Source organism: Rhineura floridana, chromosome 3 (assembly GCF_030035675.1).
Source record: "Rhineura floridana isolate rRhiFlo1 chromosome 3, rRhiFlo1.hap2, whole genome shotgun sequence".
Classification (NCBI taxonomy): Eukaryota; Metazoa; Chordata; class Lepidosauria; order Squamata; family Rhineuridae; genus Rhineura; species Rhineura floridana.
The window spans coordinates 4,879,678-4,906,583 of NC_084482.1; the positions used below are offsets into that span (position 1 = coordinate 4,879,678).

At 46.2% G+C, this 26,906-nt stretch overlaps 1 protein-coding gene across 11 annotated transcripts in view; it reads left to right on the top strand.

The window, feature by feature from the left end:
* Positions 1-5,145: 5,145 nt before the first annotated feature.
* IQSEC2 (IQ motif and Sec7 domain ArfGEF 2) overlaps positions 5,146-26,906 on the top strand; it is a 162,768-nt gene continuing 141,007 nt past the window's right edge. For 3 of the 11 annotated variants that reach the window (XM_061614006.1, XM_061614007.1, XM_061614008.1), the window contains exon 1: positions 5,146-6,431. In XM_061614006.1, the coding sequence (XP_061469990.1) occupies positions 5,743-6,431 (689 nt within the window). In that variant the 5' untranslated portion in view covers positions 5,146-5,742. Of the gene's footprint in view, positions 6,432-24,341; positions 24,371-25,091; positions 25,466-26,906 lie in introns of those variants that run through there. The other 8 variants (XM_061614010.1, XM_061614011.1, XM_061614013.1 and 5 more) reach the window with 5 other exon arrangements.

The following is a 26,906-nucleotide window of genomic DNA, read 5'->3' on the forward strand; positions in this document are numbered from 1 at the left end:
CTACACAAAAATTTGAATATATTAACCTATACACATGTGACAGCTAGGTTACCGCTGGAGGGAAAGATATGGGGATTGGGGAAAGTTGTTAACTTACACTGCAATCATTTTAAAGTTCCTTTTGAAAAATGAGGAGAGGCTGTGGGCTGTGTAGCATACAGTTGGATATTACCACCTTAACAGTGCAGTCCTATACATGCTTACTCGGAAGTCAATGCCATTGAGTTAAATGAGAATCCCAAGTAAGTGTGCATAGGATTGCAACCTGTACAATTCCATTAACTCTGTGGAAAGACCAGTTCTGTGTGGCTCCTCCCTACCTCTACTGTATCAAATGACGACTGGGTGATCACATGGCTGAATGCTTCTGGATGAGGGTGGAAAAAATCCCAGCATAGAGATAACTAGCATCCCAGGGAGAACGTTCTAGTGGAACTTTTCTCCCTGACATGCTAGTTTTCTATGTGGAAGGCATTAGGATGGATAGAGGAGCATGACGCCTCCCCACTGCAGTCTCAGACCCAATACACTACTTCAGTGAGAACTAGGCCATAGTGATTATGGGGCCCTCTCATATTCAAACTACTATGAGTAGAGTTGCCAGGTTCAGGGCCTGATCCTGTATCTTTAGGAGAAGAGAAAGTCAGCCAAGTGCAGGTGTTCTTGCAACACTGTAATGGAAAAAACACAAGGTGGAATTCTCCCTTCCCCCTGCACAACTTTTAAAAATACAGAAGACCTCTTGGTTGCCAGGCCCGGTCTCTAAGGTCTTCTGTATCTTTAAAAGTTGTGCAGGGGGAAGGGAGAATTCCACCTTGTGGTTTTTCTCATTACCGTGTTGCAAGAACACCTGCACTTGACTGACTTTCTCTTCTCCTAAAGATACAGGATCAGGCCCTGAACCTGGCAACCCTAACTATGAGCCAATGTTTTGGTTTCACAGAATTCTTCAAGGATTCCAAGGTAAATTAAAAATAGTTGCAGCTTGAAGGTTATTTGTAACAAAAAAACTGATTTGCAGGATTTACCCCCCCCCCCAAAAAAGGTGTGTTAGTGTGACTAGCAATATGTTGCTTCCTCTGAGCTGCAGGCTGTGATGTCAATGCTGTAAGCATGCCCTGGATTTGTACAAGCATGCCTCTGAGGTGGCCTTACTATGTGGCAGCTTGTAGGCACCATCAAGACCAGCAGAGCGTGCGGTGGATGGCCATAATCTACCAAGAAGTTCTCCTACATGTGGGCCACATGTCTATTTTTAGCGAAGGGTACAAGGTTCCCTGGCAAAAGGGAATGAAACCACTCTGAGAATTGAAGCTCTGTGAGAGGAACAGGGGTCCCCTAATAACTCTCAGCACCCTTAACAAACTATACTTCCCAGGAAGCTTTAGGGGCAGGTGTTCAAAGTGCAACAATACTGCTGTAAATGATTAGTATAGATGGGGCCTTAGCTCCTACCCCAAGAGTACACACTCTCACATGTCCAAATATCCTTTTGCGGATGCAGTGCAACTGTATGAAGCACCTGGATAAATTTTCCAGTTGTTCCACCAGTACAATCTGAAATACTGAGACAGAAAACACACTCCGGTTTTCTTAGCATGCTCTTCCTTCCTGCTGCATTTTTTAAAAACCTGTTCAGATTGTCATCCTGTTCTATATCCAGGCCCACATTTGTCAGGTAGAGGACTTTTCTGATGCTTCTCACTAGTGCTACAAGAAAACAGGTAACACTGAGTGGGCTTTGATCCTGCTGTCTGCCTTGGGGATGGAAGGGAATATCTGTCTGGCTGCACTGACAAATCTGCGGGATCAAACAGGCAACTTCAAATGGTTCCTATTCCTTCCTACCTTATTTGATAGCAAAGGAGCCAGACATCTCTGATTCTAGCAAAACTCTTGTTAGTTCTAATAAATATTGTAATACCTAACCTGCTTCTACAGTGTCTGTGCACTTCAACAAATCAGCTAATGATCTGGGGGGTATCTCCCAATGGATCAGACATAAGAACAACCACTGCCACTTCTTCTGTGTAGGCTGCCTTCTTTGCAAAATCCATGTGATATCTGGTTTACAGTATTCAGTTATCACGCTAATGTTTTTTCCCCAGAGAGGAATTTGGTAAATGCAAACCTCTATTTGTTTAAATGTCAATATGCAATTATTGGGGGGGTATCCTGTTTATATTTTCCCCTCCTTCTAGCACAGTATTACATACACTAACTGGCACAGCCTCTCCAGGGGTTCAGAGAGAAGTCTTTCCCAGCCCTACCTGGAGATGCCAGGGACTGAATCTGAGATATCCAGCATGCAAAGCACATGCTCTACCACTGATCTATGACCTTTTCCCAAGACAAGTGAATATGAAGCCAGCTAGCCCAGTAAGAAAAAAAGCAAACCCTAACTGGCAGTCCAACCTTTCTATTTCGAATTGGCCCCCAACATAAAACAGCATTGTTGCACTGTCCTTCCTGCCATACCCTACCTCAAGTCATCCCTTTTTATGTTTTCAGCCTCCCACTCACCCCAGTACATGGTCCTAGTTAGTGAAATGGTAAACACACATTTAAACATGTTGGGGGGAGAGGGGGGGAGAGTTAATCTCACTGCTGCTCAGGTCTTGATGCCCCCCCTCAGGAAGTGGCTCTTCTGCAATAAAAATAACAATGGGTAATTGGGGTACAGTTACCTATATTTGCACATATAGTTTGTGTAGATTGGCCTACAAGTTGGTGCCAGGAAGACGGGAGTTTAAATCTCACTTCAGCCACAAGGTGTGCCCTTAGGTAAACAATGATTCTCTCAGGCTCAAGTCCCCATGTCTGATACTGGGGTAGTAATACTACAAGGGTGTTGGAGAGGACTACAGTGATAAATGCATGTGTAGAACTTTTAACACTTGTAAGTTTCTGTATAAATTTTGTTGCGAGTTTATCAGTCTGTTCCTATAATGCTGGGATAAAGGTGTTATAAATCCCAGCTTCAGCATTGTCTTGAGAATTATTTCTGTTTTAATTCCCCATCTGTAAAATGGGTATTACAGTGAGGATGGATTGAGCACAACACACCAAACATTAGAAGGGGGCTAATGAATTCTCCAGGTGTTTTTTTTTGTCCCCATAGAAAAACCATGTCAGGGAAAGGGAATAAAATCTTGCTTTCTTCCTGATGCGCTAGTTTTCTATCTGTATGGATATATATCTCTTTGTATAGAGGAGCATTCTATCATATGAGATTCATCAAACTCTGAAGTGGTACAGTCCACACCCAGGTTCTGTAGAAAGATACATAAGTAACCATTTCCGTAGTTGGATTTGAAGCAGGAAGTCATCTGGAAAAAAAACCCCACCCATTTCTTTATTACCCTGCCAGCCATGTGAACTGGCACAAGTAAAGTGCAGGCTGAACCAACTTTGTCTATATGACTGTGTGTAGTATAGCTATCGGATATTCCAACAGAACCAGAGCCAGCCCAACTGCATATGTACCCCAGGAATAGTTTGGTATGGCAATATTTCTAGGGCCACCTATGACAGAACATTGTATTTTATTTATTTATTATTTCTTTTATAACCCATCTTTCCTCCAAGGAACTCAAGGTGGCATACATAACTCTCCCCTCTCCATACTATCATAACAACCATGTGAGGTAGGCTGGGTTGAGAGTTGGTGACTGCCCCAAGGTCACCCAGTGAGCTTCATGCTAGGTGGGGATCTGAACCCTGGTCTTCTGGTTCCTAGTTCAACACCCTAACCACTACACCACACTGGCTTGTAATGTGCATACAATGTGCACATTATAGTCTTGATCAATGTCATTTCTGTCTGTGATTGTGGCAGAAACTCTGGTAATAGTGGCTGCATATGCCACCATCTTGAAAACACTATGCTCTCCCCATCCTGCTGCTAACAGGTTGTGCCTCCAAAAAACCCCAACAACCACTGCATGGATATCATCATGATCCAAGATTGTCACAAAATCTGTCTGGGAAGTATTGCAAGTAATATGTGTGTGTGGCCATTTTGGAGATGGTGCCATTCTCTGTCCTCCAGCCCTGATGTTAACTGTAATGTGAAAGAAATACTGAAGGAGTTAAATCTTAAATTGTCAAGTAAGAAAACCTATGTGAAAATCATGATGTCTGTGATGACTGCACACACAGTTTTTTTGCTATGCATACTTTCACAGGAAAGTCACAATTAGCTGTGGTTTCTTGGCATGTGGCTATCTTGTATACACACAGCAACATCCATGTGTGTTTTGTACTGATCCATATGTGGTTTGCATGTACTTTACTTCCATGCAGAAATTTTGTGATGACTGATGCATCCCTAAAATTGTGAAGCGCTGTACTCTGAAAAGTACAACAGAGGATTGAAGCTGAAGGCCATTTCACCGCATATGACAACTTGCTTCTTTTGATGGCCACCATGAAGTGCAAAAGCAGATGTGCAACTAATGCAATGGCAACACATGGCAGACATGTGCTCCACTTTACACATTACATTTTTAGATGTACACCTAAATTAAAAAAAAATACAAATGCAAATTTAAATGCAGAAGTGTTTCCAATGATGTATGATAGTCATATGTACAGTACACCTGTCTGGGAACTGTGGTTGGCCTTGACACTTTCTTAGATGTACATTCTATAGCAAACCATGGTCTGCTGCCGCTTAATGTGTGAAACGGACTAATGTAGTTCCTTTTCATGTCTGCTTCATGTTTACAGACAACAGTCTTCTTTCCATACTTAACAGTGTAAAGCAAATGCAAGCAAGCAAATGGCATGCATATGTAAATTGGTACTGAAAATGCCTACATGCATTATGATCCTGATCCAGATAAAGTTAACAAGTACAATCCTATGCATGTCTATTCAGGAGTAAGTCCCTTTTATTTAAGTGGTTTTCCTCCCAAACAAGTGGGTACTGGTTTGCTGCCGAAGACCTATCCAAAGCAATGGGCTCAAATTAAATCAGGGCTAACGTGTTCTATTTGTTTTGATGGAACTTGAACAAAGTTGTAGGCAAATGTCTACAATCTTGTGATTGTGTGTCTAATAATATGAAATGTCAACACAAAAAACATATTTGCAAATAAGCCTATCCCGAGCCACCCCGGCCCCTTCCCCCCAGTAGTGCGCGTGGAGGGGGGATAATGAAGGTAGGGAGGAGGAGGAGCAGGCGGCGGCGGCGGCGGGATCGGTCTTTCCCACCCACTTCGGCAGCACTCGTCTAGTTCTGCCAAGCCACGGAAGTCTCCCGGTGGGCGCCTCCTTCGCAAACTCGGGCCAAGGCGCAGGGCCGGCCGTGGATCCAACCAGGCCTCAGTCTCCTCGCAGCCCGCCTGCTTTCTCCCTTCCCTCGGCGTTCTTCTGCCCCCTCCCGCTGGGCTGAAGCTCGCACGGGGCTCGCCGGGCGGCGCGCTCGCAGTGCGCAGTGCCTCTGCAGCTACGGCGGCAACAGCAGCAGCGGGAGGAGCAGGCGGCTCGCTCGGGGCTGGAGCAGGCGGCGGCGGCAACGACAACAACGGCAGCGACAGCAGTAATAGCGGCTCCTCCTCCTCTCCCCCTCGGGCTCCCGCAGGCAGGATGGTGCCGTAGTCCTGCAGCCGTCTGCGGGCCGCGGGGCGGGTCTGTAGCTGACGCGGGGTGGTGTCCTTTGCAGCAATCGGGAGCCGAAGGCGGCGGGCGCCGGGCGCAGCGCAAAGCGCCCGTGCGCCCCTATTCCTCTCGCTCTCCATGGACGGGGGAGCGGGAGGCGGCCCCGGGGTGCCCGGTTCCGAGAGCCCCAACAGAGCGGTGGAGTACCTGCTGGAGCTCAACAACATCATTGAGAGCCAGCAGAAGCTGCTGGAGACCCAGCGGCGCCGGATCGAGGAGCTGGAGGGGCAGCTGGAGCAACTGAGCCAAGAGAACCGGGACCTGCGGGACGGGGAGAGAGAAAGGGATCGCGACCGACACCGAGATCGGGACCGGGACGGGCAGTACCATCACAAGGAGAGGGACAGCCACTATCAGAGCCGCACCGATCGAGATGGGCAGTACCAGAACCGGGAGAACCGAACGGATCGCGACGTTCAGTACCAGAACCGTGCAGACCGGGAGAGCCAGTACCAAAGCAGAGCAGAGCGAGAAGGGCAGAACCAGTATCAGAACCGGGACAAGGAGCGAGATCTACAGCACTATGGAAACCGGGATGGGCAGTACCAGAACCGGGAGAGCCACTACAGGGAACCCTGCCAGCTACATCGAGATCGGCCCCCGCAGTGCCACCAGACTCGGGAGAAGGAGCATGAGTACCCCCGGCCACCTCGGGAAAGGGAGAGGGGTCAGCTGAGCCGTGGAGCATCGCGGAGCTCTAGTCCTGGAGCAGGAGGTGGCCACAGCACCAGTGCCAGTACCAGCCCAGCCACTACTCTGCAGAGAAAGTAAGGAGCTGGTCCAGGTCCATTGCAGCCCCTGATCTAGCCTCCTGCCTTGCCCTGTGACCCTGGGGCCAGTCTCATTGCACAAGCAGTCCCTCGGGGAGGCAATGATTTGTGGATGCCAGGCAAGCAGTGTGCAGGCTGAGAGTCATTGTGCCCTGGCATCCTTTGCAACATTGCAGGGGATCCTGGGGTGCAGTGGTTGGGGAGCATCACAATTTTGTGAGCCTGCCCTTCTGGCATCTCTCTGTACTTCTCTGCTGCCTCTGAGCTGGGCCTTTGAATCTTGTTGCAGTTACCCCCTGCACCCCACTCTTCACCCCTGTTCCATGGCTAGCTTGACAGTGCCATTCTCATAGTTAGGTCTCATTGATCCTCATTTGCTAACCCTCGTTCCTAGATGTGTGCATTGGACCCTACCTCCAACCACTTCCCCTGCAAACCACTCTTTGGCCTGCCCTGAACACACACCAATGCATTCCAGCCATCCAGTCTGCTGCCCCTACTCTAGAGCTGGGTTCCTTCCCTTTTCAAATTTCACCCTTACTTTCAGTCTTCTTTGCTCCTTGCTGCCTGCTTTCCCTCATTCCAGAATATATTACTGTGTAGGGAGAAATACTGCTCTGTGGTACTGCCAGTATGCATGCTATGTTACCCTCACCTGCCACACAGGGTCCTTTCCTTCCCTGTCCTCTCTGAGGCTTGTTTTCTAGTTGCTCTGGAGCGAGGGGGTGTGTTTCTAACTGCAATGGACCACTGAAAGTGTTCCCTCCTGCCAGTGCTGTAACTTTCTCACCCTGCAATATCCCAAATGGCTTCCCCTCCCCCCTTTGGGGGGATTTAACTGTGCAGTGGATCCTAACTTAGCAGCTTCTAAAAACCTCTGGTTTCTTCTGCATTAGTGCTCCTGAAGGATTCCCTCCACAAATCTCAGGACTCCACCATTAAAGACATAGGGCTAAAGTCATGCTTAAATTAATTTGAATAACTGCCCCCAATAGCCAACCTCTGTTCCGTGTAAGAGAAAAGAGCAACCTCTCCATGTAAGAGGATTCTGTTGTCTCTAACAGAGAAACCCCTCTTGCTTGCACCCTCTTAGCGTGTTCCTCTGGATATTATGTATGGGATAGTGTTAGACAGGGCCTTTTGCTCGCTCTGTCTCTCTCTCTCTCTCTCTGTGTGTGTGTGAGAGAGACAGAGAGAGAGACAGAGAGAGACAGAGACAGACATGCACACACATCTACCAGAAATGGGGAACTTGTGGACCTCCAGATGTTATTGGACTTCAGGTTCCATTAATCCCAGTCAGCATGGCCAAAGGCAGGGTTGATGGGAGTTGGACTTGAGTGCAACAACACCTGGAGGGCCACATCTTCCCCATGCCTAGCATACACGTGTCTGAGTAATCTCTAGGGACTATCCCTTCAGCATATTTTTCTTTGATGGAATAGGGCAGCCTTTCCCAACTAGTGGGCCACCAAATGTTGTTGGACCACAGTTCCCATCTTTCCTGACCATTGGCAATGCTGGCTGAGGCTGATGGGAGTTGTGGTCTAACAACAGCTGGGCCCACTAGTTGGGAAACGCTGGGGGTGACAGGAAAGAGTTACTGCTTAGGACAGGGGCTGGATCCTCCCCACTCCCCAGATCTTCCTGAATGGTGACTTGAGGGTTTCATCCAAAAGAGGGGCTTTACTACTGAGTGTGTCATTTCTAGGATAAGCAAGGAGGGAAGAGTGGCTGAACTGATGCACGAGGGAGTAGGTGTGCATGTGTGGGTGTGGAATGATTTCGCATGGGCTGTTTAGTGTTCTGTGCTGAGTATTGAATTCAGAGCCTGGCAAAAGAATACGGTGGGTGGAGAAGAGGTATCTGCTGGTTTGTGGTGTGAGTAGGAACTGTAACTTCTGAGTGTCTTTGGGGAAAGGGTAGAATCTAAATCACAAGTGTAGGAGCGGGGACCCCTGGGCTGTGGACCCCAACTCTAGAAGAGAAACAAGATCCAAGTTCTTTTTCTCCCTTGGGTTGCATCACCTTTTAGATCAAGTATGGGGAGCTTGTGGTTGTCCATGTGTCATCCAGCTCCCATCAGCCCCAGATAGCATGGCCAATTGTCAGAGATTATGGGTGTTGGAGTCCAACCAACAACAGCAGGAGGGCCACAGGGCAGCTGATCCCTGCTGCAGATACACCTGGTAAGAACTATGTGAAAATAATTACACACTTGGAACTTGAGCCTGCAGCATTTCCAGCTGTACCCCGTGGTAAAAGGTCCCAGATACAATCCCTGGTATTTCCAGTTCAAGCTGGGAAAGACCCCTGTCTGAAATCTCTGGAGAACTGTTGCCAGCCAGTGTCTGAGCTAGATGGACCAATGATCTGACTTGGTATAAGGCAGTTAAAACCTTTGCCACAATAAATGTGCTAGTCTTTATAGCATCACAAGACTCTTTGATGTTGATATAATCCTTACAACTGCCTTGTAAGGTAGGTCAGTAGTATTATTCCTGTCCTGGAGATTTTAGGTGTGGGGGAGATGCAGCTATACTAAGATCTAAGACCTTCTAAGTGAGTGCAAAACAGAGGTGAGATTTGAACCAAGGCATGTTCCTATCCCTTTAACCTTGCTATAGATATGCCATTTTAAAACTTCCTATTTAAAAAGGCACACCTGTATATTCCAGCTGTTGACCCTCATGTCCTTCTCTTTGTTAAGGTTCCCCATCCTCCCTTCCTTTGCCAATGTGACTAGGGTGTCACATCTCCTGCTCCAAAGCCGATACCTTCTGTTTTGGGGACCTGCAGGGTGGAAAGTTGATCTCCAGGGCAGGCTATGTGCTCTAGTTGCCCACAAGTTCTGGCTGAAGAAACTGGGATGCAGTTAGTCCTGAAAGCTTTGGGATCTGCTTTGGGAATGGCAGCAGGGGAGGCTGTGTGGGGTGGGAATTGACGAATCCAGCCTGTGTTCTTTTCCACTCTCTCCTCATCACCGCCTCCTTCGCCTGGTTAGAAATTAGCAAAGTGGTTTGATGCTGCAAATGACTTAAAACCAGCACAAATGTGTCTTGCCATTCCCACCCACTCGCTACCAACACTGGGGAGGTGTTTTTTGAGAGCCTGGAGAGGCAAGGGGGGGGATTGCTCTGAGCCTCTTCTCCCTGCTGGAAGAAAAGGCAGAAGTAGCAAGATGCAGCCCCTTATCCCTGCTCTCACTTATAGACCCTATTCCATTTTCTGCTTTTCTCGCTGAGCTGGGAACCCAGGACCTCTCACTTTAGTCCCTGCCCTCAGCAAGCTGGTAACTGCAGGCGGTGTAGCGTAGTGGCTGCCTAGGATGCGTGATCTGTGTGCCCAGAAGCCCTTTATTCATCATGAACTTCCTTGGTGGTGATAAGCACACTGTTGTCTCTCAGCCCTCCATCTGTTATGTGAGGATCGTAATAGTGGCCTACCTTCACAAGGTTGTTGTACAGATTGGTGAGAGACTGTGTGTAAATGCTTTGATCACTCAAAAAAGCAGTATATGAATGCGAAGCATTATTAATAGATCCCAGATCCTTCCCAGAGCTTGAAAAAGCTCAGGGGTGTTCTCAAGGGGACCCAGTCCATCTGTCAACCCCAGAGTGGGGTTATCATAGCTCAGCCAACTTTGTTTTACCACTTCCACCTGGGGGAGGTTGGAAGCGGATTTATTTTCCCCTTGGTCCATCATAGTTTGCTGCATGCAATAAAAACGTGGCAGTTGAAAGGTTTTTCCAGGATTGATTTCATGTGCTCTGGTGCCAGCCATCAATTGAAAACACTGTTGTGGTCCACTCTAGAGGCAGTTGTATGTCTCTGTTTGGGAACCCGGGGAACTGACTGTTCTGCATAAAGTATACCCTGCTTGTTTCTTAGCATAGGTGCATAAGCAGAGCAAGCTGTCAGTTCTGAAAGCCATTTGTCTCTCGTGCTGTGGTTTCTAGGCATGTGAGTAAAAGCAAGAAGGAAGCAATAGCTAGCCTGCCCCACAGCCCCTCCCAGTTATGTGCATGGCTCATCAGATATTTCTGGGGAGTGTTGAAGAGTATTGTTTGCATTACGTAATCCTGGTGAGTTGCAGAACCACTGGCCCCAGAGTCGGTGTTGTGAGAAGCAGAGGGAGTTGGGAATATTTTAAGGCCAGATTTTTCTGGGAGACTTAAGCCAGATTTAAGGAGTTTACGGTTCCGGTTAGTGCTGCAGCTGTGTTGATCTGCATCAGTCTGTGGGATCCTCTGCTCAGTACTGTCTCCAGTTCTCCTACTCCCAACTGCAGGTGCTACCTTTGCATCTATGAGCTGTGGCAAAAAAGTAGACTTTTTTGTTGCCTTTCCGTGCACAGCTCTTGCTCCCTTTCTTCTCTCGATCTAGGTGAGAAGGAAGCATTGCGATGTAGGCAAGATTGTTCATTGATATTAAAGCCAGATAGGATCCCAGCCAATTTCGTCAAGCTGGCATCCTGTCATTTGCATCATTCCTAAGCAAACAAGGTTAGGAACTGAATTATCACATGACTCTCATTCCTGTGAAGATTTCCGTGTAACCAGTCAGGCATATTTTAGTCTAGGCTCAGCAGTGGCCTGGTTTAAACCTGCATGAGGGCCAGCTCTGGATTGCTAATCTAAGGGCCAGGCGAGATATTGCACAAAATGTGTGACTGCTGCTAAAATGGCATCCACATGTCTAGTACTCCTGTTCTCCTCTGTACAACATCTGGGAAGAAGGTACTGTCTCCTGACCAGGGAGGGAAGGATCTGTCAGTTTCAGTTGTCTCAGTTTCACATTTATGGATTCTAACTTAAATTCAGTTCTCCACATTTCTGCAGCAGTTTCTAATTTTTTTAAAAAAATGCTCATGATAATTCTTCAGTATTTTGGTCCACGTTTCTCCTGATAAACATAGTTTTGTATGCAGTTTTGACTAATGTACACATTTTTGCAAGCAGCATCCTCTAATATGTGCATTTTTGCAAACGTTGGTTGGAGAACTGCATTGCAAAATTCAGATAAGTGTGACTTTAGAAGGATGGCCGTGTTTTGCTTCTTACACAGTTTTTTTAAAAATGTGAATTTGATATATTCGGCTTTAAATGTGAACTGAATCAAATTTCCTTTCATCCCTACTCCATGTTTTGCATTCCGCCACCCCTTGCCAGGCAGTGACTTGGAGTGGGGAGGAGAAACAGGACCATCAGGGACCATCATCTAGTAAGTGCTACTAGACATCACAGAGGAGGAAGCGGGGACTGGATTTGCGGTGGCTGTTTTTGGCAGCAGCCACGCATTTAACATAACATCTAATTTGGCCATAGGTGAAATCATGTCCCAGAAACCTACTGCAACATTAGGGAGGAATCTGGAGTGCATTCTTAGTTCATGCAGGAAGCCACACATGCCCAAAGCTGTGTGAGAAGCCGCACTCCTTTGCAGCTTCTAGAGAGGTAAGCATCACTTCAATGCTGCTACTCCAGCGTATTCTGCCACAGTGGTATTCTGTCTATTCATCCCAAGAGATAGACTCAGCCCTGTCTGCATCCATGGAAATAAGCCACAGTTAACAGCAGTAACCCTCTCAGGCCTGGCACCACCATGTTCTGTGGGATCCAGGTAGAGGCTTCAGTATTGTTTGCCAGGCCCAGAGGACCTTACAAAATGTATACTGTTTCCTCTCTTCCACCCCACTTCCCCAGGCTCAGTGCCAGTTCAGTTTCCTAGCTCAAGGAGGAAATAAGCAGAAGATGATTGTTGCCAAGATATCACCATACTGCTCCACATGCAAATTCTTTGGCCTTATTTAGTAAGCTGCATGAGGGTCCTAACTTATAGTAGACAGGGACCACTTCATGCAATCTTTTTCATCCCTTGATGACTGCAGCATCAAGCAATTTGCATGTATGAATTAGCCATCCCAGATCAAATCCTTGGAAAGAGCTGTGCTATTCCCTTGGATTCACCTTAAACATAATGCTTGTGTCCCAGGTGCCAGTTAGCTTACACGTGCAGATGAGAGTCAGCATTGAGTGATACACACACACACGCATTGCGTGAACCAGCCTTATAGTTGGTAGGATGTTGCTGGGGTGTAGGAACCTTTCTCTTTGGCCGCCAGGAAGTCATTGTCTATACTCACTGTGGAGCTGTGATGGGATAGCACTTCACCTACATTTCTCCATAGCCCAACACACTTATTGCCACTTGTCACACACACACACACTCAGTGGCTGCACATCATGGGTTCCTCTGGTGCATTAGGGTTGGTTTGCATTATAGGTCATTTCACCCTGTATTGTAGCTCTCCACATTAAAATAATATTTCATACTCTCTAGAGAGCTTGCTCAGCAGCTGGTCCAACAGCTGTCTCTCCAGAAAGCAACTGCTTTCTGCATCTTGATAAAACAAGGCGTCACTTTATAAACAGCCCCACCCTTTTCCAAACCCTCTGGAGACAGGCCCTGTTTCTTTTACAGAGCAGCCCTACTTATGTTTACTTGGAAATAAGTCCCACTTGGATTACTTCTGAGTAAGGAAGCTAGGCATGCACTGGATTTCAGCCAAAGAGACCATCAGCCCTAAACTAGAATGGGGCTGCGTCATAGCACTGAATATGGGACTCTTAGAATCAGAGAGTTGGAAGAGGTCTTGGAGGTGATCTAGTCCAACCCACTGCTTGATGGCAGGATCTACAGTGCAGGATGCACTTATAGCATCAGTCACAGATGGCCCAGCCACTTGATTTTGCTATTTCAGCAAAATTAAATCCTAGGAGACCAACATTTCTTTATTTAAAGGGCTGAAAGTCTATACATATCAGCTTGAGAGTATATCTCTCTGAATGGTATAGGAGTGTGGATCTGAATTTCTTTACTATATATTCAAATTACATTTGATACTAAAAGGCCTCTTGACCTAAAATGGAAGCTTCTAGTCTTGCATGTTGAGATGCTCATAGGATGCTGGATGTCAAGGCCATACAGTTTATTGTCATAATGAAAATACATAGAGGTTGGAGGCAGAGAATATATTACCAGTTGCTTAACAGGTAGACAAGATCTTATGGTTGCTGAAGAGAGGTTATTTTAGGTATTCTTTCAAAAGCTATTATCCAGTCTAGAGGAAGCTGTAAGTTTTTAATATCAAATGTTAATATGAATCCATGGCAAAGGAATATACATCCAGATCCACTCTTCTAAATAAACACAGGCTGTAAACTTATAGGCTGACTTTTTGCAAATTAGTGTGCCAGTTAGCTACCGGGCTAAGTTCAAGGTTCTGGTTTTGGTGTACAAAGCCTTATACAGCTTGGCACCAGAATACCTGAAAGATCATCTTACTCCTTATATACCCAGTTGATCACTATGCTCTGCAGGTGAGAGCTTCTGCAGATACCATCTGATCAGGAGGTCTGTTCTGCACAACATAGGAAGTGGACCTTTAGTGTAGTGGCACCTACCCTGTGGAACTCCCCCACCTTAAATATTAGACAGGCACCATCTCTGCTATCTTTTCGGCACCTACTGAAGACCTTCATCTTTCAACAAGCCTTTTGAGACCTTATCCCAGTCTACATTGAAATTGCTTTTTAATAATAATAATAATAATAATAAATTTAATTTCTGTGTCGCCTATCTGGCCAATGGCCACTCTAGGCGACGTACAAAACAGTTAAAACACAATAAGATAAAATACAATAGTACAATATAAAAACAATAGAAAAACACTACAGCAGCAGACAATGATATTAAAACAAGGTATTAAAACAGGATAGGAGGCAATTCAATCCAGTAATTAACCCTCCCCGGAAATCCCAAAGGCCTGTTGAAAGAGCCAGGTCTTTAAGGCTTTACGAAATGTGTTTAGGGAAGAGGCATGCCAGAGATCTTGTGGGAGGGAGTTTTAAGATGTTTTTAAAGGTTTTTTTTTAAAAAAAGTTCTCACCTGCAGTTGGAAGTGGTACAATCCAGACAGAGATTTACTAACCCTGTAAGTCTCTCTACATGGTAGTAGGAAGGTTTGTTAAAGTGTAAAATTGTGTACTTCAGGCAATTTCCCCCTCCTTCTTTCAGAAAGGTGTTTTCACTGAAATTTTCACAATACTAGGGAGGCCCTGCCTCACCGCTCGCCCGCCCGCCCCCTGCTCACCCTGCTCACCAATCCCAACTCCTCCCAGGAAACCTCACTCTTCTCACCTCAGGCACCCCCACTCCCCTCGTCAAGCTGCTTGTCTCACCTGTTCTTCCTCTGCTGTCACCGCCCCCCTCTGACAAACAGTGTCACTGCACGTTGCAGTGCAGCTAGGCCACACAGTGCAGCAAAGCCACAGGCTGGCCTTCCACACACCTGCCCAGGCTCCTGTTACTGCTGCCACTGCCTCACACCACCACTTTCCCTGGACAAATGCCACCGCTGCCATGCAGGGCACTGGCTGGCCACCCCTCTCTGGCCAAGCTGCCCCTGCTGCTTTACCTGCTTGGTGAGGCAGGCAGTGGGAGTGGCTTGCAGGTGGAGGGGAAGTGTTCATGCTACAGTTTGCAGTGCCACTTGTCTGTGGCACTGTAAACTGCACCATGATGCTTACATTTTTATTTAGATACATATACATGTATTAAATTTTAAAACTAAACCAGGCTGATTTATAAAAATCCTTAATTGATCTACAGTCCTAGTTATATCTGCTGCTGTAATAACTACTCTGGGGTAAGTTATATTTACATGAGGTAAGAGCACTGCTAGGATTTGTAACAGGATGATTTACCATCTGGCATGATTGTGGATATTTGCATAAGAAAGAGGGTCCAACCCCAGTCTAATGGTTTTAGCAATCCTGTTTATGTGCATCAGGTGAGGTTCATTCATGAACAATCAATTAAAAAGTACAAGAGCCATTTTCCTTAGCTTTGGTGAGGTCTACAACACAAGTCCTATGTGTGTTTACTCAGAAGTAATCCCCACTAAGTTCAATGGGACTTGCCTTGTAGCAAGCATACTTAAGATTGCAATCCAATACAGAGGTATACTGTAATCCTTTCCAGTGAGTAACTTACATTGAACTCAGTGAGACTTCTGAGTAGACACGCATAGGATTGCACTTGTCAGTTATATCTGGGTGTAGAAGTGATTTCTGATTATCTTCCTTCTTTACCCCACTAGCCCTGACTCCACAGGGTAGCACAGATGGCAAAGAGTACTTTCCTCACCTTTCACACTCAAACTGGGTGTCAAACCTTAGCTATAAATGGCTGTGAATAGGTTAAAGAGTCTAACAGTGCAATCCTATACACTTGTCTACTCAAGAGTAAGTCCCATTGGGTTCAGTGAGGCTTACTCCAGGCAAGTGGGTATACCATTGCAGGGCAAATTGACCTGTATTTGAACAGCGTTGCCACTGTGTCAAGTCTTGCTCTTCTAGGAATACAACCTGGTATTACAAACAGGGTGATTAATCTGAGCTGCAGGAACTTTTCTGGTCTAGCTATCCCTGAGGTGGCAAATCTGTGTCTGGGCTGTACCACTTCAGACTGCGGGTGGAGGCTCACATGAAGGAATGGCTCTCAGTACAATTGCCTCTACAACACACTGTCTTTTTACCAGGTCATGAAATACCGCAGGCCCTGATGGAAAGATCTTTCCTTATATTAATCCCCTGCAACACTCTCAGGAAAGAGCATACTTAGAAATCGCCAAAGGCAAACATTAAATACACATCAGTTAGTTAGTTAGTTAATTAAATTTATATCCCGCCATTCTTCCCAGTAGGAGCCCAGGACAGCACGCAAGAGCACTAAAAACACTTTAACACGTCATAAAAACAGACTCTAAAATATATTAAAACAAAACAACAATTAAAAACATATTAAAACAAAACATATTTGAAAACATTTTTTAAAAGCTTTAAAACATCTATTTTTTTAAAAAAGGTTTAAAAACATTAAAAAGCAATTCCAACACAGATGCAGACTGGACAGTCACTCCTTGGCGATTACAGAGTCAGGTGATTATTTAAATTTAAAAGACATGGTAGCTCAAAATGATTTCATAGAGAAACTCACACAGGTAACAGAGAGACAAATGGAAAACACTAGCTTGGTAAGTCCCCTTGACAGACGATTACAATGATGGTACTTGTATCAAATGTAGGCTCTGAATTTCATGGGGGAGAGGAATTGTTGTTCCAGCAAGGATAAGCTGTTTAGCATTTGGCAGATAGGTTGACAAGGAGGAACCTCTCACAAAAAGGCTATAGGAAGTTGTTAACAGGACTCTAAACCAGTGGTTCCCAGCCTGGGGTCTGTGACCCCCAGAGAGGCCAGGAAATCATCCGGGGGGGGGGGGGACAAAGAGCCAAGAGAGAAATTATTTATTAATTTTTGTGAAAAGTCTTCAGAATGGCTCAAACAAACTGAGCAAGTGCAAGTGACATCCACTCCTGGCTCCTTGCCCTTCCTCTCAACATGGTCAGTTGCTGATTGGCCTTCCTGAGCTCCCAGCTCCTTAACCTTTTATGGAGAAGGGTAGCCCCAGCCTTTGCATCCTGCATGGACCGGTGGCGGCAGCAGCAGCAGCAGTGACAGTAGAAGAAGAGGGCAGACATGGCAGTGAACATGTACTGAGTGGGAGGGAGTCCTCTGGCCTTCCCGCAACCCCTTCTCATAACCCACCAGACTCCTGCAATGTGAACGACACAGAAAGAGGCAGGCGGCGGCAGCAGCCCACTCTCCCTTCCCGGTGCATTTTCCTGTAGCCCCACACAGGCCATTACCAGGCTAAGGGGAAGGGGGTGGTGATGGGGGCGTGAGGGAAAGAAAAGGAGAGGTCACTCCTCACCCCTTTGCCTCAGGAAGAGGAAAGAGTTGGCAGTTGAGGAGGATTCCATCCTTGCGCTCACCGTCTGCTTCCTTCTTCTCCCTCCCACAGGACACCCTCCCTTTGGTGTAAGGGAACAGGAGTGAGGGAAAGAAGGGGAGTGGGACCATGTGCCCTCCCTCCCATGTGGCTGATCCTCTTCAGTCTTCCAGCCACTATTGCCTCTTACTTGTTGCCTTCTTTTGACCCACCAAACCTCTCCCCCACCCACAACTTGACAAACCTTTCCTTCCTCTAACCTTGCCCCTCCCTTCACATTACTTCTATCACTTTTTATTTATTTCTCTGCCCACTCGCCCACCCCCACTCCTGGCACCCAAGTTTGCTCCTATTTTGATTTTGCCTATAGCTTTGTGTGAACCGTGTGTTTACATTTATTACGTATTTATTGGGCTTTGATTTCCTGCCAGGAGGATTTCTCTCTCTTGTCTGCCTCTGTTTTTCCGCCTGCATGCAAATCATGGTGATGGCCAGAGCAGCAGCAGCAGCAGGAGGAGCAACAATTAACAATTAAAATTTTTTGAGGTTACAGAGGGGGTCTCGTCCTCATAAAGGTTGGGAATCACTGCTCTAAGCCACTTTCTTGCAACAACTTTGCTCTTTCCTGTTACTTTGTCTGAACTGGGTTGGTTGGAACATGGTTGCCATATTACTCATAGTAGCATGCAGGCAATTGGGCAGAGCTTGGAAAAGTTACTTTTTTGAACTACAACTCCCATCAGCCCCAGCCAGCATGGCCACTGGATTGGGCTGATGCGAGTTGTAGTTCAAAAAAGTAACTTGTCCTTGTGCTATACAGTAGGGCCCCTCTTTACGGCGCATCACTTTACGGCACTTCGCTAATGCGGCAGTCTCAGTTAGATGCAATTAGACTAAAGCCCCACTCATATGGCGCTTGTTCCACTTTTACGCCGGTTTTCGGGCGTCGCGCACCATTCTATTCAATGAGTTCCGTTTTTCGGAGCCCGCCGTATGAGTGGGGCCCTACTGTACAGGCATGCAGCTAGGATTCCTTCATTATCACATTTTGAATTCCAAAGTATTTAATCTTGCCATCCTCGCTATTGTCTTCATAACCATGATTGTAGGTAAGGTAAGATAGTTGTTTTCAATTTTTTTAGCTTCAGGAAACCCTTTCTACATGAACTTTTCTGCCAATGAGCCCCTGCACTTCTACATCTGAATCCCTGTGTGTCGCAGAGGATTGTGGGAAGTGTGCTGAGTTCACATAGGGTGCAAGTCAGGCCCATTAGACCTCACTGTTGCTTCATATGATTGGAAAATGTGGCCAGGAGCACATCCAGCACAGTCCTGCAGAGAATAATGGTAGAGGTGAGGAAATTGCCTTTCAGGGAAACTTGTCTGCCATTACTCATGTTCTCACTGAGAGACTCATACTAAATGTTAAAATATCCCCAGGATTCTTCAGTTAGAAACCAGTCACTTAGAGAATCACTATACCACATTGTAACATTAATTGTGACCTCTCTAGCTACATAAAAAAATGTGGTTAAAGTATGTTAATTAAGAGGTGGCATATGGGTGTACAATTATGAGGATTTGTTGTCCAGAGCCATAGATAGACATAAAATCCAAAAGTTCTTAGTCCCTAAGCCTTATTTTGATATATCAACTCCTAGATTTACAAAGGGCTCTAATTTTTCAGGCCTTTAGCAGTATGTTGAGATCCTTGTAGAATGCTGTTCTTCAGTAAGCACCCCATGGAGCCAGTCAAGCCCACTTAAGCAGCTTTCTAGAGAAACAGTCCCATCAGGGAATAAAACTGTTCTTGGACTATACCACTGCAGCCTGGGGTGGGGTGGGGTGTTATATGGATGAATGCTTCTCCAGGGAGGTAAAAGTGTTCCTAAAACAGAGAAATTGAGCACATGAAGGAGAGCTAAAATCTTCTCTGTTAGTTTCCCATATGCAAGTTGCATTGTTGTTGTTGTTGTTGTTGTTGATGATGATGATGATAATAATACATGAAGAAACATTTAGTCATTCAATCTCTCATCTGCAATCTGAAGTGATAGAGTTCAGGCACAGTTTTGCCAAATGGTACATTCCCAGTAAAACTGTTGTGGGGGAGAGGGAAGAGCTCAGATGTGGGGTAGGCTGCAATTCATGCCCGGTAGACTCCTTGAAGGTCACAAGTAGTGCAGGCCTACTCAGTTTAGATAGAGTCTCTCTGCCTATTCTCCTGCCCTTGACACTGCCCCTAGATATTTCTTTGCTTTCTAGATAAGCTGCCAACTCCCCATCCCGAGGACCATGATGATAGTGGACATGTGATTGTTGCATGCTGCCATATTTGTTTACACATAGCAGCATAGCAATTGTAGTCCTGTACAGATGATCTCCCTTCCCCCATGTATACCGCATGTATGAAATAGGAAACAGGACCATGCTTGCTGGCCCTTCCCCTGAAGTTGTCATACTCACTGCCTCTGTTCCCTAATCTCCATGTGTTCAGTGGACTGTATAAAAAGAGCCTATTCATGTATATAACTGTATGTGTGTAGAGTATTTTTCTAGAGAGGGATGGGGAACCTGTGGTCCTCCAGACATTGTTGGACTCCAACACCCATCGGCCTCAGTCGTCATGGCCGATGGTCAGGGTTGAAGGCAGTTGTGGTCCAACAACACCTGGAGGGTCACAGGTTCCCTATCCTTGATGTAGACCTTCCACATGCTTAGGAATTCTTAGGGTTCCAAGCATGCAGCTGTACATGTGGTGAACCCCCTTTTATGCTGAACATGTGGAGGTGATTGGAGGTGGCAGATGCACTAACATCAGCGGCTGGGCCAGTGAACATGGTTCCTCTAGAAAGATGTTAAGAAACAGCCATTCCACATGACATGATCTGTGTGGGTGGGTTATGTCTGAAGTGTTCTTGTGCTTTTAAAAAATATTTACATGTGCAGTAATGCAATGAAACAAGATAACCAAGACTGAGGTGCTGGCTGGTGATGGAAACAACAGGTGTACAGGACTGAGGTGGCAGGGAGTAGACAGACTCAAACAACAATGGATGTGTGTAATATTATTATACTAGATTATAATGGCAGGTTTTAATGAGGGTTGGTCAGCGTAGCATCTCAAACCCAGACCTCTGAGGGGAAATGCGGTAGGATCTGTTGGCAAAATTGTTTGTATGTCATAGGTGGCAGTGTTAGGGGTAACTAAAATTTTTTAAGGCAATCCTTCCATAGAAAATTATGCAGGTAGACTTCTTGGGCTTCCTCTCCATCCTCATACAACGGGACAGGGAACCCGTAGCCCTCAAGATGTTATTGGACTCAAACTCAGCCCCAGCCAGCATAGCCAATGGTCAGGGATGATGAGAGTTTTAGTCAGCGTCACCTTGAGGGCCATAGGTTCCCCATCCCTGCTATTCACACACAATCCAGTGTTGTTGTTTTTAACATTTCCAGTGCAGCTGTTGCATCCCAATCCCCTGCCCCCTTGCAGCTCCTCCTACTACATGTTAGCTTTTTAATCCATCCTGTCATTTTCAGTCAGGGAGTACCTCAGTTGCAGCTGGCTCACTGGCTGCAACACGGACAGTACAGTCTGATTTGCAGCAGAGGGTACTGGGCCGCAGCAGGATAGGACTGTGACGCAGTTGGCAGGGCCACTGGTGTAGCGGGGCCCTTGCTATAGAGAGGAATCAACACAATTACTTGAGCTACATACACAAGACCACAACCTTATAATGGCGCCCCTTGGTTCCCATGGGTGCAGTCACAAATACAAATTAGAAACCTGGGTTCCTCACACAAACATGCATTGAAAGAATGGGGAAAGCCATCTTTTTCAAGAAAAAGACAACATGGCTGGAGCTGATAGGAGTTGTAATCCAAAACATGTGGAGGGCACCAAGTTAATGAAGACTGCCTTAACCGTTGATATAACACAACCCCTCTGTCACAATGCACTTATAAGGGCTGTAGCTTTTTCTCTTGTTACACGGGGCTTGCTGAATAATGACAAGAGCTCCACTTGTTCTGGATCGAGCTCGATTTACACTCATGGGATCTGGTCTCTTGGAATGCTGGAATCTGCCCTGCAGCCATCTTGACATCAAGTATAGCAGTAGGAAGGTGTTAAGAAACATGACATGTTCTTTACGTTCGTGTTGCTGGAATCCAACATGCTAATCTTGATGTAGGGGAAGGTCCAGCTGGATTAGGAGAAATGTATTTAGGTGACTTTCTCCTTTAGGAGATGCTGGGTCCAAGCTTGGCTCCCATCAGGGGGAAGGCCAATTAGTTATAGCAAGTAAGTCATAGGAAGTCAGGCCCGTTCACACCTGAGGACAGGTAGCCTTGGGGGCAGTGAATAAGACTGTGACATTTCAAGGAGGATTTGACTATTGAACACTGCCCCAGATTGGGCAACTGGTTGGCTGGCTCTGAGCAGTCTTTTTTCATCTGTGGTGTTTTTTTTCTTTAAGCAGCCGATCCCCCTCCATGACAGAGTTTGGAGGACTGCCAGGAAACCCCAGTTTGCTGACACCAAGCTGCTGCTGTTTACTCCCTGGGGTTGTGTGAAATGTCATCTGTTCTGACCAGCCTGATGAATGCAGCTCCAACAGCCTATATAACATATGGGTGGGTTTGTTTGGGGGGAGCCAACACCAGAAAGCCGTCTGGTTCTAACTAGGCCAGAGGGTTAATTCAACTTTTGCATGTTTCAGCTGTATTTGTGTCTCCCTCTCCCTTCCTCTCCCCCACCTAGCAGTGAGAAGTTCCTCATCCTGCTGTCAGAGCCTTTGGAGAAGGTGACAGTTATTTCACAAGAGCCCTTTCAGGAATAAGGCATTTTTTCTACCTGGGGAGGGCTTTGTCATACTCTTCCGTGGACTGGAGCTGGGAAGGATAAGAGAAAAGCACAGAGGTCAGGAAAGATGCAGTATCAGGCAACATGAAGCTGCAGAGTCAAAGGGAAAGGAAGGAAGAACGAGATTCTGTATGTGGAAGGGGCGCAGGTGGGTCTTTATCAGGAGAGCACATAATTGGCAATTCTTTGTTTCATTTTCTTTCGCCCAACCTCCAGGGTACACTTTGTCAATTTTCTTCCTGACAGAGCCCCTAGCAGAGATCGGAGAATGGCTGCATAATCGGCCTGTGGAGTAGAAATGAACACAGCGTTTGGGGAACATACAAGGCAGGCCAGAACCTTGTGTGCCTTTTTCGGCACTGCTGCAGCATCCAAAAAATCATAGCAGTGCCAGACTGGCTTCCCTTCCAGCTGTCCCTTGTTCCTTTATTTATTTATTTATTTTATTTAACTTGTATACTGCCCCATAGCCGAAGCTCTCTGGGCGGTTTACAGCAATCAAAAACATTAAAACAAATATACAATTTAAAACACATATTTTAAAAACAATTTAAAACACAGTTTTAAAATTTAAAACAATATAAAAACAATTTAAAACTAAAACTAAGGCTAAAATGCCTGGGAGAAGAGGAAAGTCTTGACCTGGCGCCGAAAAGATAACAGTGTTGGCACCAGGCGCACCTCATTAGCAAACTCATTCCATAATTTGGGGGCCACCACTGAGAAGGCCCTCTTCCTTGTTGCCACCCTCCGAGCTTCCCTTGGAGTAGGCACCTGGAGGAGGGCCTTTGATCTTGAACGTAGTGTATGGGTGGGTTCGTATCGGGAGAGGCGTTCCATCAGGTATTGTGGTCCCAAGCTGTGTAAGGCTTTATAAGTCAAAACCAGCACCTTGAATTGAGCTCGGAAACATACAAGCAGCCAATGCAAACGGGCCAGAATCGGTTTTATATGTTCAAACCATCTGGTCCCTGTTACCAATCTGGCCGCTGCATTTTGCACAAGCTGCATTTTCCAAACTGTCTTCAAAGGCAGCCCTACGTAGAGTGCATTGCAGTAATCTAACTTGGAGGTTACCAGAGCATGGACAACTGAAGCCAGGTTATCCCTGTCCAGATAGGGACATAGTTGGGCCACCAATCGAAGTTGGTTGAAGGCACTCCGTGCCACTGAGGCTACCTGAGCCTCAAGTGACAGAGATGGTTCTAGGAGAACCCCCAAGCTACGAACCTGCTCCTTCAGGGGGAGTGCAACCCCATCCAGAACAGGTTAGACATCCACCATCCGGTCAGAAGAACCACCCACTAGCAGCATCTCAGTCTTGTCTGGATTGAGCCTCAGTTTATTAGCCCTCATCCAGTCCATTGTCACAGCCAGGCTGTTCAGCACATTGACAGCCTCACCTGAAGAAGATGAAAAGGAGAAATAGAGCTGCGTGTCATCAGCATACTGATGGCAACACACTCCAAAGCTCCGGGTGACCGCACCCAACGGTTTCATGTAGATGTTGAACAGCATGGGGGACAGAACTGACCCCTGCGGAACCCCATACTGGAGAGTCCAGGGTGCCGAGCAATGTTCCCCAAGCACCACCTTCTGGAGGCGACCTGCCAAGTAGGAGCGGAACCACTGCAATGCAGTACCTCCCACTCCCAACTCAGCTAGTCTCCCCAGAAGGATACCATGGTCGATGGTATTGAAAGCCACTGAGGGATCAAGGAGAATCAACAGAGTCACACTCCCCCTGTCTCTCTCCCGACAAAGGTCATCAATCCCAGTGATCAAAGGTCATTAATGCCATTTCCTATGCAGCCAGCCCCAAGGCATAGGGCAAACTCCCGAGGCAGATTGGGCCTGATCTGGATAAGGAGGTTCAGTTGAGTCCACACTGGTTAACAGGTTAGCCTGTTCTTTTTGCGTCCTTTCTGAGGCTGAAAGCCAGCAGCAGATGGTGCTGCTGGCATGGGTCAGGACAGTGGGCATGTGCCAGGTAGCCACAGGGTTGCAGTGAGAACCTCTTCTCCCTGCCACTCCAGCACCTGTTTCCAGGAAATCAGCTAACTGCCCTCCTGTAATTTATCACTTGGGGCCAGAGGCTTAGCAGGAACAGCTTCATGGTTCTTTCTGTAATCTAGGTCTGTATGTGGATGAGAGCCAGGATGAGGAACAAGATGAAGGCTTGGTTCCACTTTCTGATTTCCTGGCTGTGAGACTGTGAGTGGCCATTCATTTGCTTTAAACCAGATTCCAGGGAACCAACCTTTGTCATTCAGTTGTTGTCCTAGCAATTGTTCTGTTACCAAAATAAATTGCCATGCTGGTCCTTAGGCTAAAAACTTTCTCCATGACATGCTAACTTCTGTGTGCAATTATTTTAAAAATGAGGAATGAGCATTCAGATATGCTACCCCCTCCTCCCATATATGTGGTCTGACATGGTATAGTCCATAAAGAGCTGCACCACATGATCTTGCCAATTATGTAGCTCAGCCTGTTCTGCCTGCTCAAAGTAAACCAAGGGAGGAAGAAAATAGTAAATGTGTGAACTTGAAACTGCTCTGATTTGAAGGCAGACTTTATTTAATCAAACATTTTTGTGTGCAAATAGATAAGGGTATAAATGGTTTGTAATTTGTCAGGAACGCCACAGTGAGTATGGTGAAAGACCTAAACTACAGCAAGGGAGTAAGTTATGTGGTAACTCAGGCTGTGAGCACACTAGTAGCCTACAGCAAAGCGTTTCCATTGGCCACACCTGGAGAGGGTACAGGTTGATCTGCCAATCAGTTGTGAAATCTCTTTGAAGCAAATTAAAAAACACACTCAAATTGATCCCACCAGGTTTTACAGTAAAAAGGGGTGGGGTTTGACTAGCATCGTGTGCCCCCATTCTCAGAAAAGAGGAGACACACTAGAACCAGCAGAATAGTGAGTGTGTCTCTACCTTTAGACTGCCTGTCTCTTTGAAACGTAGCCCATGAAATATCTCCCACATAGTGGGGCTGTTTTCCGTTGGCCCAGGACATTCACTTAGAATCTCAGCTGCTGATTGGCTGCCTGCTAGCACCTCTTTCTCCTTGTGCTTCTCTTCTCTAAAGGCAAACACAAAAACTAATTAGCCTCTCGGTCTAAAAGAAAACTGCCCATCTGCTCAGTGGAGCTGACTGTGTGGGAGGGGCGCTGTCTAGCTCCATTCCAGAGACAAGGCAGCCTGAATTATCACATGGCTGAGGAAGATTCCCCACCACCACCTAACTGCATTTTATGGGTTGTCTTAACCTGGCTGAGGTTTTGGACCCTCTTCCGCAGGTCTGTGTTGCTGAGTAGCTCCCCCCCTCCTTCCCTGGATGAAAGGTTTTCAGATAATTGCCCTAACTGTGAATTGTCTTTGTTATTTGAGTAAGAATCTTGAGGAGGGGGATATGAGATTGCACCGAGTTTCCCTTTTTATGCAAGGGGAGAGAAGTGTTTCTTCAGATTACTTAATTTGTAAGGGAAAAAATGTATGAGACGCTACTAGGGGTACAATTCTCTTTCCCATGGACAACAAGGCAGATTGTGGGTTCTCTGTGGTGGCATACTGTAGGCCAGGTATGGTGAACCTTTGGCTCTCCAGACATTGCTGAACTGCAACTCTGGCAGTTTGCCGTGTTTGCTGAGGTTGATGGGAGTTGTAGTTCAGTAACATCTGTTTTGTACACCGCCCAGAGAGCTACTAGCTATGGGCGGTCTAAAAATGAAACAAATAAAAATAAATAAAATAAATAAAAACATCTGGAGGGCCAAAGGTTCCCCGCACCTGCTGTAGGCTCTCACTCAGACACACTGACTATCTCACTGTGCGCTCTCCTCCCCCCAAAAAGCCACAAAAAATCAAACCCCACCCTGATAGATATTGTATCTAAGTGCAGGCATATGGAGGCAGATTGTGATTGCTTAATAGTGCAAAGTACTCTGCACAGGGTCAGAGGTTACGACTTCCTGTTTCCACAGCCAAGCCATGACAATGGAAATAGGTTCTAATGTTGAGCTCTGGTGAGTCCTGGCTCAGTTTAAATCCTTAGCTTTGTTCTTAGTTGAAATAATTAGTTCTTTAAGAGAAAGAAATGGCTTGGCTTTTGAGAGGTTGAGTGTCCTTTTTTTTTTAATTGGATAAAACTAGATACATGTGGTCCCTGACCTTTTAAGAGCCTTGATATACTTGGGTTTTGTTGTTGTTGGCAAATGGGTATGTATGTCTCCCTTCATGATGCAGGAATTCAAGAACTTGAGCCACGTGGTAATTTCTACGTGAGAGGTGCTGGGGCTCAATTTTGTCCTGAAGTCATGCTCATGTCCTGTCATATGGAAGCCATTCCTCCCTCTCCATGCATGTGTAGAAAACAGTTGGATGTTTCTCAGTGGAGAGACCAAGGCACTCTGCATGCATTTAAAAGCACTCTTCCCTTTATAAGTGGTGTAGGACTTCAGATGTGTGGGGCTTAAAAATTGCAGCCCCACCATCTATAAAAAACAAAACAAAAACCATCTGCCACTTCTTGTCATTGCTTCTCAAACCGTGGAAGCTTCCCTCATCTGGTGATGGCTCAGAGATCCCACAGAGATTAAAGCACTCAGGACAGCCTCGTCTCAAAGGTTTCTCAAACCAGCCTTATGCATTGTTCACAGATATATTATGGTACTCATAGAAGGCGTTAGTTGCAACATATATCCCCAGGGCTGGCTTACAAATGCCCCCAAGTGTAGGTTA